Raw genomic sequence first — 19,763 nt, 5'->3', positions numbered from 1 at the left:
GGGTCCTAGCACTGATCCCTGCGGTACCCCACTAGTCACTGCCTGCCACTCGGAAAAAGACCCGTTTATTCCAACTCTTTGCTTCCTGTCTGCCAACCAGTTCTCTACCCAAGTCAGTACTTTGCCCCCAATCCCATGTGCCTTAACTTTACACGCTAGTCTCTTATGCGGGACCTTATCGAAAGCCTTCTGAAAGTGCAAATACACCACATCCACTGGTTCTCCCTTATCTATTCTACCAGTTACATCCTCAAAAAATTCCAGTAGATTAGTCAAGCACGATTTACCTTTTGAAAATCCATGTTGACTTTGTCCGATCCTGTCACTGTTTTCCAAGTGCTCTGCTATTACATCTTTTATAATGGACTCTAGGCATTTTCCCCACTACCGATGAGAGATAAGAGATATGGAAAGAGAGGTCAAACAAAGAGAGATACACACACACATAGACAAGGACAGATAGTGTGAGACAGAGAAACACAGAGAGCAACAGAAAGAGAGAGACAGAGAAAGAGAGACAGACAGACAGAAACAGAGACAGACAGACAAACAGAGAGGCGGAGAGAGAGAGAGAGAGAGAGAGACAGAGAGAGAGAGAGAGACAGAGAGAGAAAGAGAGAGAGAGAGACAGAGAGAGAGAGACAGAGAGAGCGAGAGAGAGAGACAGAGAGAGAGCGAGAGTGAGGGAGCGAGAGAGCAAGAGAGCAAGAGAGAGCGAGGGAGCGAAAGCTCGATAAAGAGAGAGAGCTAGAGAGAGAGTGAGAGAGAGCGAGCGAGAGAGCGAGAGCGAGAGCGAGAGACAGACAGAGAGAGCGAGAGACAGAGAGAGCGAGCCACAGAGAGAGCGAGCCACAGAGAGAGCGAGCCACAGAGAGAGCGAGCCACAGAGCGAGCGAGAGACAGAGCGAGAGACAGAGCGACCGAGAGAGTGACAGAGAGTGAGAGAGTGACAGAGAGCGAGAGAGACAGGGAGGGAGAGAGAGAGAGAGAGAGGAACAGGATGTTGTGTGGTCCACTTACACCCACTGGCAGTTCGTGACCTCTGGCACCTTCCCCACTTACCCTTGGATTCTTTCTGGGTGTGTCTGATTCAATCACACGGCTTTCAAACAGCCGACGGTACTGAGGCTCCTCGGCCATGGCGGGGGGGGTCTGGGTCGGGTGATGGGAGTCACGATTCGTGAACTGCCGACAGGAAAATTGCCTTGGGGCTGCCTCCTGCTCCCTGGTCGCCCGAGGGGAGGGTCATGTAGCTCGGGTCCCGAGTCCGAGTCCATTCCCCTCTGGGACCCTGTCACTGGGGAGCACAAAGATGGGGCGGGGCGAGCGTCCCTTACCGGTTTGGGGCAGTGGATGTACCGGGCCAGGCTGATGATCAGGTCATGCGTGATGGGGTCCACCAGGTTGCGGAAGCTAGCGTATCTGCACAGGACGTCATCCAGAGAGGTCGATTCCATCCCCAGGTCCTGCAACAAGGGCAGAAACATAAACAGTAAGAAAGACTCGCATTTCTATAGCGCCTTTCACGACCACCGGACGTCGCAAAGCACTTTACAGCCAATGAAGTATTTTTGAAGTGTGGTCACTGTTGTAATGTAGGAAACGCGGCAGCCAATCTGCGCACAGCAAGATCCCATACACGGCAACGTGATAATGACCAGATCATCTGTTTTAGTGATGTTGGTTGAGGTAGGACGGGCAGGAGGTTGTGGGCAGTCAGGCAGCCGTTGAATGATCTTCTGTGAGGAGATCGAAGGCAGCTGTGATTCATTCTGGCGTCCCCGATGGATACTGGGTGGTGTCAACCTTGGCTTGGTGGGTATCTCTCGCGCCTCTGAGTTAGAAGGTCGTGGGTGCGAGTCCCATTCCAGAAACTTGAGCACAAAAATCGAGGCTGACATTCCAGTGCAGTGCTGAGGGAGCACCGCACTGTCAGAGGTGCTGTCTTTCGGGTGAGACATTGGCCCAGAAATTCGGGTCGGGGGCTTCCCGCGGGTGCAAGCCCCCGACCTACACTTACCTAGCGCGCCGGCAGTTGACCTCTTGGCCTGCGTGGAATTCCTCTCCGAGGCCTGTCCCAGAGGCCGGCGCGCTGTGCTGGCGTGTCCCAGGGGCGTAGTTAGTGCGATGCTTCCCCTGGGATCACGTGAGCAACAGGCAGCCAATCGGAGCAGGGAATGCTCCATTCATAAGTCTTGACAGATAGACCTGTCAAAACGTATAAATGCTGAGGCTGTAAAACTGTACTTTACCTTCAAATAAATTTTTTAAAAACATCACACTTTGTAAATAAACTATAAATGACATTAAATAACTATTTTAAACAAAAATTTAAATTTTTGAAAAAAATAATTTTATAAAAAAACGGGGCTAAAAATAAACTTACCTTGCTTTAAAGTATTTAAAAGTAAAAAACCTGTGGAAAAAATGTTTTAATTTTAAATAATTGACCACTTACCTTTGAAAATGAAGTCCTTACGGCTGCTTTTTACATTTCTAAAATGTACAGACTTACCCGCACGTTAAAACCTGTAAAAAAAAAGTTCAACGCGCGCGCGCAGACTCCCGCGCGCACGCGTTCGACCTCTGAACCCCTTGGTTCAGAGGATCGGAGGTGCCGGTTTCCCGTGCATGCGTAGTGCATGCAAGATTCCGGCACTTCCATCGGGTCCACGCGTGAGTACTCCGTTCGTACTCACGCGTTGGGACCTGAATTTCTGGGCCATTAAACCGAGGCCCCGTCTGTCCTCTCAGGTGGACATAAAAGATCCCAGGGCCACTATTTCGAAGAAGAGCAGGGGAGATCTCCCCGGTGTCCTGGCCAATATTTATCCCTCAGCCAACAGCACTAAAACAGATTATCTGGTCATTATCACATTGCTGTTTGTGGGAGCTTGCTGTGCGCAAATTGGCTGCTGCGTTTCCTACATTACAACAGTGACTACAATTCAAAAGTACTTCATTGGCTGTGGAGCACTTTGGGAGTCCCACCAAACCCCCGCCCTCCCCACACTCCAGACTGCCGCTGGTTCAGCCACGCTTACAGAAAAGTGATGCGGCCCTTTAATAGCTGCATCATATCTCCCGCTGGCAGTGACTCTACCCGGAGCAGTGTTGCTGCTCCACGCTCCCCTCATGCAGCTAATGAGGGCCTGGGAGGGAAATGCAACAGGCGAGTGGCAGCGTCACGTGGGTGTGTGGTATTCCCTCGCTGCCGTAAACCCGCTGATGGGAAGGGAATTCATCCCGGAAGATCCCATGTCGGGATAGGACCCCTGTTCGACTCAGCGGCCCGGGGCTCTGGAGGGAGGGGGAAATCAGGCAGGGTTCCTACTCCTGATCGCTGTCAAGCCACCCCTGCAGGAATGTCACTTGGGCGGCAGATGCGGAGAGTCGGATGCCTCGTGATTCCCACTCTCCAGGTGTGAAGAATGCGCATTTGGGTGAAGTTCCAGAAGGTTGTACGTGGAACGTTACTACAGGAAGAGTTGGCACCTTCGGGGGCTGGGGGGGGGGCCGAGAGCAGTGAAAACTGGAGGGAAAAATCCCACTGAACTCCTGTTGAAATTTATCTGCAAATAATTCAACTGTGCGGTTTGCAATTTTATTCCCCAGTTCAGAACTGCTGCACAAACAGGAAATCGCAGGAGACGCATAAATATCCCAGCGGCTAAGTGGCGGAACTGACAGGATTCAGCATTCCTTACGGGCTCTCATTACATGGAGCACAGGTCCACTGGGAATGCAGATTCCGCCTCTTAATTTCGCGCGGGTTCTGGTGCAGGAGTTGCAACGACCTCGTTCAGTTCTGGGCCCCGAACCTCAGGAAGGATATATTGGCCTTGGAGGGGGAGCAGCGCAGATTCACCAGAATAATACCCGGGGCTAAAAGGGTTAAATTCCGAGGGCAGGTTGCACAGACTGGGCTTGTATTTCCTGGAGTTTAGAAGATTAAGGGGTGATCGAATCGAGGTGTTTAAGATGATTAAAGGAGTTGATAGGGCGGAGAGAGAAACTATTTCCTCTGGTGGGGCGAGTCCAGAACAAGGGGGCAGAACCTTAAAATTAGAGCCAGGCCGTTCAGGGGTGATGTCAGGAAGCACTTCTTCACACAAAGGGTGGTGGAAATCTGGAACTCTCTCCCCCAAAAGGCTGTGGATGCTGGGGATCAACTAAAATGTTCGATAGAATTTTGTTGGGTAAGAGTATCGACGGATACGGAGCAAAGGCGGGCAGATGGAGTTGAGGTGCAGATCAGCCATGACCTAACTGAATGACGGAACAGGCTCGAGGGGCTGAATGGCCTCCTTGTGTTCCTAAAACATTCATTACTAACTCTGCACGGCAGTTGGGGAGTCAGCTCGCAGCCGGTGTCTGACAGTCAGCGCCCTCAGTAAATATTAGCACAGAAGGTTTGGGTCCGAGAGCCAAGATGCAGACAAAGCTTTCCTACAATTAGCTGTAAAACCTGAGGCACGAGCCACAACTTCAGGCCTGTCTGTGTGACGTCTGCGAGCAGAGGAGAGATGGATATTCCCCCCAGAGATTAACAGATTGGATGGTTTTGTTTATTAGAATAACAGCTGTAAAAACAGGAGTGGATTATTTATGGGTAGACGGGACGGAGAGGCGGCGTGAGTGAGACAGGGAACGAGAGAGGGGGAGAGAATCTCACACACACACACACCACACAGTGACAGAGACAGAGACAGAGGCAAAGCCCCCTGGAATCATTGTAGAAATAATTGGGCTGTTCAATTCTGCTAAAGTTGTTTTGTTACTGTCCGTAGCTTTCTGCTGTCTTTCAGAGAGTGAAAGTCTGAAAAAGATCAGCAGGACCGGGGCTGGGAGTCAAGTGCATGGGGACTATGATGCAATTGGTTGTGCTCGGATTAATTTGGCGAGCAGGTTGGTTTATGTTAGAATATATTTGTGGCAATTATACTAAATTTGACTATGATGAAGAGTGACATCGGGGTATGACAGGAAGTGTGACACTTACAGAGGCATTCCTATGTCACCAAAATGGCCAAAAGATAAAGATAGGCTGCATTTATATAGTGCCTTTCACTGCCTCAGGACATCCCAAACACTTCACAGGAAACGCGGCAGCCAATTTGCGCAGAGCAAGTTCCCACAAACAGCAAAGTGATAATGACCAGATAATCTGTTTTTTAGTGACATTGGTTGTGGGATAAATATTGGCCAGGACACCGAGGATAACTCCCCTGCTCTTCTTCAAAATAGTGCCATGGGATCTTTTACATCCACCTGAGAGGGCAGACAATGGCTCGGTTTAACGTCTCATCCGAGCGACGGCACCTCTGACAGTGCAGCACTCCCTCAGTACTGCCCCTCCGACAGTGCAGCGGAAGCTCCCTCAGTACTGCCCCTCCGACAGTGCAGCACTCCCTCAGTACTGCCCCTCCGACATTGCAGCACACCTTCGGTGCTGCCCCTCCTACAGTGCAGTGCTCCCTTAATACTGCCCCTCCAACAGTGCAGCGCTCCCTCAGTTCTGCCCCTCTGACATTGCAGTGCTCCCTTAATACGGCCCCTCCAACAATACAGCACTTGCTCAGTACTGCCTCTTCGACAGTGTGGCACTCCCTCAGTATTGCCTCTCCAACAGTTCATCGCTCCCTCGATACTGCTCTTCCGACAGTGCAGCACTCCCAGTACTGCCCCTCCTACAGTGCAGCACTCCTTCAGTACTGACCCTACGACAGTGCAGCGCTCCCTCAGTACTGCCCCTCCAACATTGCAGTGCTCCCTCAATACTGCCCCTCCGACAGTGCAGCGCTCACTCAGTACTGCCCCTCCGACAGTGCACCGCTCCCTCCGTACTGCCTCTCCGACACTGCAGCGCTCCCTCCGTACTGCCCTCCGACAGTGCAGTGCTCCCTCAGTACTGCCCCTCCGACAGTGCACCGCTCCCTCCGTACTGCCCTCCGACAGTGCAGTGCTCCCTCAGTACTGCCCCTCCGACACTGCAGCGCTCCCTCCGTACTGCCCTCCGACAGTGCAGTGCTCCCTCAGTACTGCCCCTCCGACAGTGCAGTGCTCCCTCAGTACTGCCCCTCCGACAGTGCACCGCTCCCTCCGTACTGCCCTCCAACAGTGCAGTGCTCCCTCAGTACTGCCCCTCCGACAGTGCACCGCTCCCTCAGTACTGCCCCTCCGACAGTGCAGTGCTCCCTCCGTACTGCTCCTCCGACAGTGCAGCACTCCCAATACTGTCCATCCTACAGTGCAGCGTTCCCTCAGTACTGCTCCTCCGACAGTGCAGCACTCCCTCAGTATTACACTGGGAGTGTCCCCCTGGATTTCCAGCTCGAGTCTCTGGATTGGGGCTTAAACCCACAACTTTCGGGGGGTTCTACCCACTGAGCCACGGCTGATATTTTATTAGTAAATCGTGGCAACAAAATGGATGTGACAAAGAGGAAGGCGACAGAATTTTGTATACAGATAAAAAAGATTTATATGGAGATGTATAGGTCGGTAGAGCTTTTCCTGTCCAATATTTGATTGAGGTTGTAAAATATGTTGTCCTCTCTTGCGTCGTTTCCAATTGTTTTATTGAGACATTAGCTGCAATGTCATCATCTGTCCCTGAACAGTCGCCGGGGAACATCTGTCTCCTGTAATTCTCCTCATCGCCAGGAGTCAATGTGACTTCGGGAGCTGCTCAGCAATACAAGGACAGTGGTGAGAGATGCCAAGGGCAAGGTGCCCAGAGGGGGCATCGGTGACAAGGCAGAAACTGCGTGCAGCATTCTATTAATACATGAGCATCCTGGAGTGCATCAGAGATGGATCCCTATGGGCCGGAGCACATCAGGGACCGCAGATGATGTCAGGAGCAAGCAGGATGAAAGCTGCAATGATTTCTCGGTACAGCACAAACCCCCAGATGTGTCCTGTCCCTTAAAGAGCAGCTGTAGGGGCTCATTCCACCCCTGGCAGATTCTTCTGTCATTGCTCGGGAGGGGGCGGGGGGTCGGGTGCGGGGGGTCGGGTGCGGGCGCTGGGGAGGGAAATAGGCAAAACCACTGTGTTACTGAACCTGTGAAAATGATTGAACTATTGGTGAACCATGCAGATTACAGACATCCCAATATAGGTTAAAGTAAATCGCAGCCCCTTGTGTATATTATAGAGAATGGCAGCCCGTGTATATTACAGGGAATAGCAGCCCCTGTGTATATTACAGGGTCTAGCAGCCCCTGTGTATATTACAGGGAATAGCAGCCCCTGTGTATATTACAGGGAATGACAGCCCGTGTATATTACAGGGAATAGCAGCCCCTCTGTATATTACAGGGAATAGCAGCCCCTCTGTATATTACAGGGAATAGCAGCCCCTGTGTATATTACAGGGAATAGCAGCCCCTGTGTATATTACAGGGACTAGCAGCCCCTGTGTATATTACAGGGAATACCAGCCTCTGTGTATATTATAGGGAATAGCAGGTCCTGTGTATATTATAGGGAATAGCTGCCCCTGTGTATATTATAGGGAATAGCAGCCCCTGTGTATATTATAGAGAACAGCAGCCCCTGTGTATATTATAGAGAATAGCAGCCCTTGTGAATATTATAGGGAATAGCAGCCCCTGTGTATATTATAGAGAATAGCAGCCCCTGTGAATATTAGAGAATAGCAGCCCCTGTGTAAATTATAGGGAATAGCAGCCCCTGTGTATATTATAGAGAATAGCAGCCCCTGTGTATATTATAGAGAATAGCAGCCCCTGTGTATATTATAGAGAATAGCAGCCCCTGTGTATATTATAGGGAATAGCAGCCCCTGTGTATATTATAATGATTAGCAGCCCCTATGTATGTTATATAGAGAACAGCAGCCCCTGTGTATATTACAGGGAATAGCAGCCTGTCTATATTATACAGAGTAGTCACTGTGCATATTTTATGGTATTCAGAATCAGTGTATATCATAATGCACAAGAGAAAAATAGATAAATATGTGACACCTAAGCGGCGAGTGATGTGTGACTGAAAAACGATTAGAGGCAGGATTGCGGCCCCATGAGTATTTCTGTGACACTGCAGAGGCGCTCTTACCGCATTCAATCCAGCCCAGTGTTTGAGATCAGTGGAGAGGCCCCTTTGCTTTAAGATAAATTCTGAATAATGTGCTGATATTCTCTCAGCTTTCATCAGGCTGATTTAATGTAGTATAAATGGCTCGGCAATAACAAAACAGCTGCGATTGAGGGAGCTCAGGGCTCGGTGTGTCACCTTGCAATCAGTCTGACAATCCCCAGTCAGTCAGTCAGCAGCTTTCCACTGAATGCTCCAGTAATTCCGTGAATCAATCCAGCGCCAAACTTATTACTATTACTTTTCAAATGAAAACCCAAATATACTGACATTTTTTAAATTGCAATTTCACGAGAGCAGCGTTACCTTGGGAAGCAAGTGGAAGCAGCGAGGTGGCAAGGGGCTGATGTGTTGCCTGGGCTCAGGGCAGGGTTTGCTAGCACCATGGGCCTCAGTTTACAGAGGAAAAGAAATAAATCAGACAGGGTCCTGGCTTCTGATCGCTAGCCACAGGCTCCAGCCGGAATGTGCGCATGTGCATCCCAAGTATGGACATCTGTGGTGCCCCAGTAGTGGAATAGCTGGCCAACTATCAATGACTAGGATGATGAGGAATTTCTTCACCCAGGGAGTGGTGAACCTGTGGAATTCTCTACCACAGAAGGCAGTTGAGGCCAATTCATTAAATATATTCAAGAATGAGTTAGATATATTTCTTAAGGCTAAAGGGATCAAGGGATATGGGGAGAAAGCAGGGTCAGGGTGATGTAAGAAAACTACTACGTACTTGGTCTGAGTATTAAACAAGGCTTTAATCAACTGTTTTTCAACATGGAGATCTAGTTGTGTCCTTCACTAATTCCTGTTAAAGAATGTCCTGCGCAAGCTGGGCCCATGCCCGAGTATTTATACTCTCCCTGGACAGCCCAGTATTATTACATAAGTCATTTCCACATGAATGACAAGATTCATGTCACAGGGTACTGACCAGCCATGATCTCATTAAATGGCGGAACAGGCTCGAGGGGCCGAATGGCCTACTGCTGCTCCTATCTTCTATGTTTCTATGGCTAAGCGCACACATGAAGGTTGTGCCCTGGGGTGAGTTACGGGAGGGTGGTTGGACCATATTCCAGTGACACTCGTTCTCAGGATGCAGGCAGTCGCTGGCAAGGCCGGCGTTTAGTGCCCTCTCCCAAGTTGCCCCTTGAGAAGGTGGCGATGGGCCTTCTATAGTCAGTCCGTCAGCCCCTCTGGACAGCAGAGGAGAAAACTAGAAAGAGAAAGGTGAAGGACGGCCGACCAAAGGAAGCAGAGCTCAGATTTCAGCATCTGTTGGCAACCAGCGTTTGCGATAATGGGTGCAGCACATTCTTTATGGCAACAGTGCCATTAGATGAGAGATCATAGACACAAACAGTGCAAAGGCCACACATCGATTGCGCAGCATCGGGTCGCTGGCGGTCAGATACTTGTTCACTTTTTCCTCAGGAAGGAGTCAGATCAGCTTAACAGGAGCTGAAGTTTCCGATGAAGACAACCTTTAGGGACAAATGGATCCTATTACTCAGTCCTAAAACCTGCCAGAGATGATTAAGGAGTGCGCCTGGGGTAAGTGAAGTACATGGCTCGGCATATTACTGTCGTAATCCAACAGCGAGAGCTAGCGTGTCCAGCAGCCTGACTTCATCCTGTCTTTAAACCAAGCACTGGGGTTCATTTCTAGAGGGATAGAACTGAAAACCAGAGAAGTTATGTTACACTTGTATCGAACCTTGGAGTACTGTGCAGTGTGCGCACAGTTCTGGTCTCCATATTATAAAAAGGACATAGAGGTACTAGAGAAAGTGCAAAAACGATTCACATGGATGATACCAGAACTGAGAAGCTAGAACTATCAGGAAAGATTGAACAGGCTGGGGCTCTTTTCCCTAGAAGAGAAGGCTGAGGGGTGACCTGGTGGAGGATTTTAAGATTACGAAAGGGTTCGATAGAGTGGACATAGAGAAGATGTTTCCACTTGTGGTGAAGCCCAAAACGAGAGACCATAAATATAAGAGTCACTAATAAATCCAATGGGGAATTCAGGAGAAACCTCTTTATCCAGAGAGTGGGGAGAATGTGGAACTCACTACCACAGGGAGTGGTTGAGGCGAATAGTGTAGATACATTTAAGAGGAAGCTGGATAAACACATGAGGGAGAAAGGAATAGAAGGAGATGCTGATAGAAGAAAAGAATGAAGGACTTGTATTTCTATATCGCCTTTCACCACCTCAGGAAGTCCCAACGCGCTTCACAGCCAATGAAGTACTTTTTAAAGTGTAGCCACTAGTTTAATGTAGGAATCACGGCAGCCATAATGCGCACAGCAAGATCCCACAAACAGCGACGTGATAATGACCAGATAATCTGTTTTAGTGATGTTGCTTGTGGGATAAATATTGGGCCAGGACACCAGGGAGAATTCCCCTGCGCTTCCTCAAAATAGCGGCGTGGGATTTTTTATGCCCACCTGAGAAGGCAGACGGTGTGCTTCGGCTTATTGTCTCATCCGAAAGACAGCGCCACCAACAGTGCGGCACTCCCTCAGTACTGCACCTCTGACAGTGCGGCGCTCCCTCAGTACTGCCCCTCCGACAGTGCGGCGCTCCCTCAGCACTGCCCCTCCGACAGTGCGGCGCTCCCTCAGTACTGCCCCTCTGACAGTGCGGCGCTCCCTCAGCACTGCCCCTCTGACAGTGCGGCGCTCCCTCAGCACTGCCCCTCTGACAGTGCGGCGCTCCCTCAGCACTGCCCCTCTGACAGTGCGGCGCTCCCTCAGCACTGCCCCTCTGACAGTGCGGCGCTCCCTCAGTACTGCTCCTCCGACAGTGCGGCGCTCCCTCAGCACTGCCCCTCTGACAGTGCGGCGCTCCCTCAGTACTGCCCCTCCGACAGTGCGGCGCTCCCTCAGCACTGCCCCTCTGACAGTGCGGCGCTCCCTCAGTACTGCCCCTCTGACAGTGCGGCGCTCCCTCAGTACCGCCCCTCCGACAGTGCGGCGCTCCCTCAGTACTGCCCCTCCGACAGTGCGGCGCTCCCTCAGTACTGCCCCTCTGACAGTGCAACACTCCCTCAGCACTGCCCCTCTGACAGTGCGGCGCTCCCTCAGCACTGCCCCTCTGACAGTGCGGCGCTCCCTCAGTACTGCCCCTCTGACAGTGCGGCGCTCCCTCAGTACTGCCCCTCTGACAGTGCGGCGCTCCCTCAGCACTGCCCCTCTGACAGTGCGGCGCTCCCTCAGTACTGCCCCTCTGACAGTGCAACACTCCCTCAGTACTGCCCCTCTGACAGTGCGGCGCTCCCTCAGCACTGCCCCTCTGACAGTGCAACACTCCCTCAGTACTGCCCCTCTGACAGTGCAACACTCCCTCAGTACTGCACTGGAGTGTCAGCCTAGACTTTTGTGCTCAAGTCCCTGGAGTGAGACTTGAACCCACAACCTTCTCACTCAGAGGCGAGGGTGCTGCCCACTGAGCCACAGCTGACACAAAGGTGAGATGAAGAGGGTGGGAGGAGGCTCGTGTGGAGCATAAACACCGGCACGGACCAGTTGGGCCGAATGGCCTATTTCTGTGCCGTACATTCGGTGTGATTGTTTGTAGGGCTGTTAGTACTCCACTCCCGAGCTTTCTCTGTCCACAGTGACGTCAACTCCACGTACACTGGGTCAGTCCTTTTTTGCAAAAGATTTGCTGGCTTCTCATTGCCTGCCCTTCCCCCACCCTGCCCCCTCCCCTTCCCACCGCATGGTATCAATGCCAGCCTGGGCTGTGGACACAATCGGTTAACTAGTTCTCCGGATCTGGTCAGGTGCTGCCAAGGCCTCACAGCAGGAATGGATTCAGGCAAGGAGAGATTTTCTAGACTTTTCCATCTGCTGCTCTCCACACAGAGCCCTGGAGCAGGCACAGGCTGTAAACACAACCAGATGTTTTCAAAGCCAGGAACTTTACTTTCTGTTGCTGAAGCTACAAACAACACCATTGAGCCAGGGTCCTGTTCAGAGCCCTATGCCCTCAGAGGCAGCGCGCCAATATAATTGAGGCCGTGTAATATGCCACCGGAGGCAGCGCGACCCTCCGCAGGAACGGGTTTTGTTCTCTCCCTCAGCTCATGTGGCTGTGTCATCGGGTCTAGTGTTTCATTCAGGCTGTGGGGAAGCCATCTAACATGTTAGTACCACTGACAGAGGTCCTGCACAAATCAGCGGCACCTCCAATCTAAACATGCAAGGCCCTTTCTCGTTACAACCAGCTCTTCCCACCACTGGGTTTGACGAATCCAGGTTTACATTGGGAATGCCCTGGTCTGAGTGGGATCCACAAGACCCACATTCCCAGGGCAGGTACAGCACGGGTTAGATACCGAGTAAAGCTCCCTCTACACTGTCCCATCAAACACTCCCAGGGCAGGTACAGCACGGGTTAGATACCGAGTAAAGCTCCCTCTACACTGTCCCATCAAACACTCCCAGGGCAGGTACAGCACGGGTTAGATACAGAGTAAAGCTCCCTCTACACCATCTTCAGCTGCTTCATCAATGACCTTCCCTCCAACATAAGGTCAGAAATGGGGATGTTCGCTGATGACTGCACAGTGTTCAGCGCCATTCACAACTCCTCAGAGAATGAAGCAGTCCATCCCGCATCCAACAAAACCTGGACGATGTTCAGGCTGGGCTGAGAAGCGGCAGGTAACATTCGCACCACAGAAGTGCCAGGCAATGACTATCTCCAACAAGCGAGAGTCTAATCACCTCCCCTTGACATTCAATGGCATTACCATCGGCAAATCCCCCACCATCAACATCCTGGGGGTCACCATTGACCAGAAACTTAACTGGACCAGCCACATAAATACTGTGGCAACAAGAGCAGGTCAGAGGCTGGGTATTCTGCAGCGAGTGTCTCACCTCCTGACTTCCCAAAGTCTTTCCACCATCTACAAGGCACAAGTACAGAGTGTGATGGAATACTCTCCACTTGCCTGGATGAGTGCAGCTGCAACAACACTCAAGAAGCTCGACACCATCCAGGACAAAGCAGTCTGCTTGATTGGCACCCCATCCACCACCTTAAACATTCACTCTCTCACCACTGGCTGCAGTGTGTACCATCTACAAGATACACTGCAGCAACTCGTCAAGGCTTCTTCGGCAGCACCTCCCTAACCCGCGACCTCTTCCACCTAGAAGGACAAGGGCAGCAGGCGCATGGGAACACCACCACCTCCAGGTTCCCCTCCAAGTCACAAACCATCCCGACTTAGAAGTATATCGCCGATCCTTCATCGTCGCTGGGTCAAAATCCTGGCACTCCCTCTGTAACAGCACTGTGGGAGTACCTTCACCACACGGACTGTAGCGGTTCAAGGCGGCGGCTCACCACCACCTTCTCAAGGGCAACTAGGGATGGGCAATAAATGCTGACCTTGCCAGCGACACCCACATCCCGTGAATGAATAAAAAAAAGTCCCATCAAACACTCCCAGGGCAGGTACAGCACGGGTTAGATGCAAAGTAAAGCTCGTCCATAAGTAACAAAACAATTACTGCATTAAAATTGCGTTTTGTTGGATAAATGAGCAATCAGCACGCATTTATATTTAAGTTTTTCCTGAATTCCTCATTGGATTTATTAGGCTTATATTGATGGCCCCTAGTTCTGAGTCAAAAGGTTGTGGGTTCAAGTCCCACTCCAGAGACTTGAGCACAAAAATCTAGACTGACACTCCCAATGCAGTACTGAGGTAGTACAGCACTGTCGGAGGGGCAGTACTGAGGGAGTGCTACACTGTCGGAGGGGCAGTACTGAGGGAGTGCTGCACTGTTGGAGGGGCAGTACTGAGGGAGTGCTGCACTGTGGAAACATCTTCTCTACGTATAAAGAAATGAAGAACTAGCATTTCTACAGCGCATTTCATGACCACTGGACATCCCAAAGCGCTTTACAGCCAATGAAGTACATTTGAAGTGTAGTCACTGCTGTAATGTAGGAAACACGGCAGCCAATTTGTGCACAGCAAGATCCCACAAACAGCAATGTGATAATGACCAGATAATCTGTTTTTAGTGATGTTAGTTGAGGGATAAATATTGGCCAGGACACCGGGGAGAACTCCCCTGCTCTTCTTCAAAATAGTGCCGTGGGATCTTTTATGTCTACTTCAGAGAGCAGATGGGGCCTCGGTTTAACGTCTCATCCGAAAGACGGCACCTCCGACAGTGCAGTGCTCCCTCATGCTGCCCCTCCGACTGTGCAACACTCCCTTCGGTACTGCCCCGCCAACAGTGCAGTGCTCCCTCAGTACTGCCACTCCGACAGTGCAGCGCTCCCTCAGTACTGCCCCTCCGACAGTGCGGCACTCCCTCAGTACTGCCCCTCCAACAGTGCAGCATTCCCTCCGTACTGCCCCTCCAACAGTGCAGCGCTCCCTCAGTGCTGCCCCTCTGACAGTGTTGTACTCCCTCAGTACTGCCCCTCCGACAGTGCGGTGCACCCTCAGTACTGCCCCTCCAACAGTGCAGCGCTCCCTCAGTACTGCCCTTCCAACAGTGCAGCGCTCCCTCAGTACTGCCCCTCCAACAGTGCTGTACTCCCTCAGTACTGCCACTCCAACAGTGCAGCGCTCCCTCAGTACTGCCCCTCCGACAGTGCTGTACTCCCTCAGTACTGCCCCTCCGACAATGCGGCGCTCCCTCAGTACTGCCCCTCTGACAGTGCTGTACTCCCTCAGTACTGCCCCTCCGACAGTGCGGTGCACCCTCAGTACTGCCCCTCCAACAGTGCAGCGCTCCCTCAGTACTGCCACTCCAACAGTGCAGCGCTCCCTCAGTACTGCCCCTCCGACAGTGCTGTACTCCCTCAGTACTGCCCCTCCGACAATGCGGCGCTCCCTCAGTACTGCCCCTCCGACAGTGCAGTGCTCCCTTAGTACTGACCCTCTGACAGTGCTGTACTCCCTCACTACTGTCCCTCCAACAGTGCAGCGCTCCCTCAGTACTGATCCTCTGACAGTGCAGCGCTCCCTCAGTACTGACCCTCCAACAGTGCTGTACTCCCTCAGTACTGACCCTCTGACAGTGCTGTACTCCCTCAGTACTGCCCCTCCGACAGTGCTGTACTCCCTCAGTACTGCACTGGGAGTGTCAGTCTAGATTTTTGTGCTCAAGTCTCTGGAGTGGGACTTGAACCCACAACCTTCTGACTCAGAGGCGAGGGTACTCGACCCCTCTCGCCTGCTCCACACACGATCAGTGTCTGATTACTGGATCCTGGACCTGCCTCTGTCCAGCCTCTACAGGACGATAAAGGACACCACAACTCCCCCAGAAAAAAACCCAAAATCTAAACCGCATGATTCAAACTGGATTGAGGATTATGAAGAGGAATGAAAAATCACAGGCTAGAGTGAAGGAAGGAATCCGAATCCGAATCCTAATCTTTATCCTCACACTTTAGGAAGGGATGAGGAATGTAGCATGATTACAGAAGAGGTGAGCAATCAGCCGTACTTGAGAAAATTGCACGTTTCAAAACGTGAAGCTTTAATGGAACGATCAGTAAACTCTGCACATTTTGCTTTTCTCTCTCTGTTTGGTGGAGTTTTTGAAGGATTTGAACAAGGATTGCTGTTCAATGGTGAGTGTCAAGCCTGACTATGTGAGTGAGATGGCACTGAGCGCAAGCGATTGAAATGATGGCATGTTAGAGACGTCCCAGCCCAGTTAACTGCTGCACCTCTGGTGGGAATTCACCCTCCCATACTCACCGACTCGGACAGGCCTGCTAATGTCAGCATTCACTCTCCACAAACTAACCCAGCACCTAACACAAATAGACAGAAGTTAAAGAACATCACAAGTGTTTTCACACTTCGTTTTTAGAAGGGGCGAGATGTTTCATAGAACCATAAAATCATACAGCGTTGAAGGAGGCCATTCGGCCCATCGTGTCTGTGTCAGCTCTTCGAAAGAGCCATCCAATTAGTCGCACTTCACACTGGTTCGCTCGGTAAGGCTCTTTCTGATGTCCGAACGAGCCTCGCGGGGCAGGGAGCTGATGGGTACCCACTCTCGGCCACTGATCTAAGCCAGGCAGTCATAGGGGGCACTAAAACTGACCTCAGTTCCCTGGGCTAATGAGCCAAGGGTTCCTGCTCCTAATCACTATCCAGTGAGCCCTGCTGGCGTGTGTGTGCAGGCGGGGTGTGCGCACGGGCTGGGTGTGCAGGCGGGGTGTGCGTGCGGGCGGGGTGTGCGCGCGGACAGGGTGTGCGCGCGGACAGGGTGTGCGGGCGGGGTGTGTGTGCAGGGTGCGCGCGGGCAGGGTGTGTGCGGGCCAGGTGCGGACAGGATTGGCCTTGGCAGTGACATCTTCCAGGGTGGAATAGTCCACCAACTGCAGAGCCTCACACATGAAAAACACAAACTAGGGTGTCATAAGGTAGGATTTGATGTGTCAACCTCTGAGGAGGGGAATGAATCGGGGGGCGGGGGGGTGGTGGGTGGCGGCAGCGGTTGGGGAGGGGAGGTGGGGGTGTGACGAGGTGTCCTGTTTATGAACAAGAATAATGGTGTATGAGAGAGAAAGTGAGTGAGTCCAGAGGCAGTTACTCTGTACCTGGTGTACCTTCAATGACCCACTGAGGGTTCACTTAAAATATGCAGGGCAAGCAGAGTGCGAAGAGCTGGCATTCGCTGTGGATTTGGAAAGATGGTTTACTCCAGCCCTTTGTGCTCCTCACTCACTTCCTCCTCCCTTGTTCACTCCCTCCCCCACTCCCTCCCTCTGTTGCTCCCTCCCTCCGTCTGTCGCTCCGTCGCGTAACGTTCAAGCAATTGAGAGTGCCTGGGATAACAGAGTCTGGAACCCGGTCTGGAGGGGGCTGCGCTTACATCATGGTTTAGGATGGAAATCCCCAGTCAGTGGAGAGAGGGGGGCTGGGCGAGGGAGGAGAGAGGGGCTGGGCGAGGGGGGAGGGGGGCTGGGCGAGGGAGGAGAGAGGGGCTGGGCGAGGGAGGAGAAAGGGGGGCTGGCGAGGGTGGAGGGGGGGTCTGGGCGAGGGGGGAGAGGGGGGTGCTGGGCGAGAGGGGGGTGCTGGGCGAGGTGGGAGAGGGGGTGCTGGGCGAGAGGGGGGTGCTGGGCGAGGAGGGAGAGAGGGGGGCTGGGCGAGGGAGGAGAGAGGGGCTGGGCGAGGGAGGAGAAAGGGGGGCTGGCGAGGGTGGAGGGGGGTCTGGGCGAGGGGGGAGAGGGGGGTGCTGGGCGAGGGGGGTGCTAGGCGAGGGGGGAGAGGGGGGTGCTGGGCGAGGGGGGAGAGGGGGGTGCTGGGCGAGGGGGGAGAGGGGGGTGCTGGGCGAGGAGGGAGAGGGGGGGCTGGGCGAGGGAGGAGAGAGGGGGGCTGGGCGAGGGAGGAGAGAGGGGGGCTGGGCGAGGGAGGAGAGAGGGGGGCTGGGCGAGGGAGGAGGGGGGCTGGGCGAGGGAGGAGAGAGGGGGGCTGGGCGAGGGAGGAGAGAGGGGGGCTGGGCGAGGGAGGAGAGAGGGGGGCTGGGCGAGGGAGGAGAGAGAGGGGCTGGGCGAGGGAGGAGAGAGGGGGCCTGGGCGAGGGAGGAGAGAGGGGGGCTGGGTGAGGGAGGAGAGAGGGGGCCTGGGCGAGGGAGGAGAGAGGGGGGCTGGGCGAGGGGGGAAGAGAGGGGGGCTGGGCGAGGGGGGAGAGAGAGGGGTGCTGGGCGAGGGGGGAGAGAGGGGTGCTGGGTGAGGGAGGCGAGAGGGGGGCTGGGCGAGGGGAGAGAGAGGGGGGTCTGGGCGAGGGGGGAGAGAGGGGGTCATTGTGGTTGAGACTCAGTGTTTATGCTCCAACCTTTCGCAGCGCGCGGGTGGCTTTGACGCCAAGCTGGGCATCTAAATGCACCGAGAGAGAGGAACGAGGCCACTCACCTGTCGGAGGCTCCTCAGCAAGCCCGTGGCCTCCTCCTGCCGCCCCTGCTTGGCCAGTGTCACCATGTCCTGAATCATGCCAATCCGTTTCTGGTAGGGTGGTGGGACGGGGGTCCTGGCACACCTGTCTCTGGACTTCAGCACAAAGGGGGAGAGGAAGTCGGCCGAGGTCTTTTTCTTGCTGCGCTGGGGGCTCGCTGCTGACCCTGAAGGCTGCCTCCCCTTGGTCTGCTTGCCTCCCATGGTCGAATTGCCGGCAGAGTCCGAGCTCAGATCAGCATTTCAGGTCTTGGCAACTCCCCATCATTGGGCATCTCCGACACGAACATCAGCCGGCTCAAGATCCCTCCGAGTTGGAGTCCAGCAGAGACTCACACCATCACTTGGGAACTCTTCAGATATCGATCCATATCGATTAGAATCGAATATACCACCAAGTAAAACCAATTGATGCAGCAGATTGTTTTTTAAAATCCAAGTTTGCAGATCGTCTTTCTGATCACTTTGCAGTTGCCTATTTGCTGTTTTAAAAAAAAACACATTCCGCCCCGAATATCGATTAGAGTCGATACCAGGGCGACTGGACCAGAAGTCAGAAAGAGGCTGCACCGGGAGGAGAATCACATCGATTAGAATCGGATGGAAGAGAAGAAATAAATCGATCAGACAAAAATCAGGCAGCGGCTCGGAGGGGGGAAATCAGACAGGGTCCCGGGAAACTGCAGACAAAACAAACCCCGCCACCGATCGACTCCCCTTGCCGATTCTAATCGGTGGGCGCTGCGGGGCAGGGTGCGGGATGTGCCTGCGCCCACATTGCGCTCCGGGCGGGACCCTCCGCTGCCACTTTCCGCCGGGCGCTTCCCCAGCTCCGCGATCCCCTCGCTCCAGCTCCAGGAACCCCTCGCTCCAGCTCCAGCTCCAGCTCCTTCACGGCGAATGGCCGCTTTCTCCAGCTATTTAAACTCGGCCAACAACAAAACAAAATCAATGCCCTTGGGTTGGGGCGGGGTTTGCATCTGTTTAACTCCCTTATAGGGAGGGAATTCCCAAAGAATTAAGAACATCCCACACTCAGCACAGCGCCAGAGGGCGACTCAAAGTCCTCTGCAAAGAAAGACTTGCAATTAATTCTCCAGCGCCCTTCGCCACCTCTGGACGTCCCAAAGCGCTTTAGAGCCAATGAAGTGCTTTTTGAAGTGTAGTCACTGTTGTAATGTACGAAACGCGGCAGCCAATTTCGGCACAGCAAGCTCCCACAAACAGCAATGTGATAATGACCAGATAATCTGTTTTAGTGATGTTGAGTGAGGGATAAATATTAACCAGGGCACCGGGAGAACTCCCCCTGCTCTTCTTCGAAATAGTGTCATGGGATCCGTTACATCCACCTGAGAGCAGGTGGAGCCTCGGTTTAATGTCTCATTTGAAAGACGGCATCTCCGACAGTGCGGTGCTCCCTCAGTACTGCCCCTTCGACAGTGCGGCGCTCCCTCAGTACTGCCCCTCTGACAGTGCGGCGCTCCCTCAGTACTGCCCCTCCGACAGTGCGGCGCTCCCTCAGTACTGCCCCTCTGACAGTGCGGCGCTCCCTCAGTACTGCCCCTCCGACAGTGCGGCGCTCCCTCAGTACCGCCCCCCAACAGTGCGGCGCTCCCTCAGTACTGACCCTCCGACGGTGCGGCGCTCCCTCAGTACTGACGCTCCGACGGTGCGG

The 19,763-nt window shown here is 53.2% G+C and overlaps 1 protein-coding gene across 1 annotated transcript in view; it reads right to left on the bottom strand.

Moving 5' to 3' along the window:
• lrrc75a (leucine rich repeat containing 75A) overlaps nucleotides 1-19,135 on the bottom strand; it is a 49,282-nt gene extending 30,147 nt beyond the window's left edge. The window contains exons 1-2 of the mRNA XM_085964616.1: nucleotides 18,047-19,135; nucleotides 1,338-1,466 (exon numbers count right to left, since the gene is read on the bottom strand). Of these exons, the coding sequence (XP_085820742.1) occupies nucleotides 1,338-1,466; nucleotides 18,047-18,289 (372 nt within the window). The 5' untranslated portion in view covers nucleotides 18,290-19,135. The remainder of the gene's footprint in view (nucleotides 1-1,337; nucleotides 1,467-18,046) is intronic.
• Between the last annotated feature and the right edge of the window lie 628 nt (nucleotides 19,136-19,763).

This window comes from Somniosus microcephalus, chromosome 22 (genome assembly GCF_052327205.1).
Source record: "Somniosus microcephalus isolate GS21.2 chromosome 22, FLI_Smic_1.0, whole genome shotgun sequence".
Lineage (NCBI taxonomy): Eukaryota > Metazoa > Chordata > Chondrichthyes > Squaliformes > Somniosidae > Somniosus > Somniosus microcephalus.
This window is presented reverse-complemented; position numbering and strand designations above follow the sequence as displayed.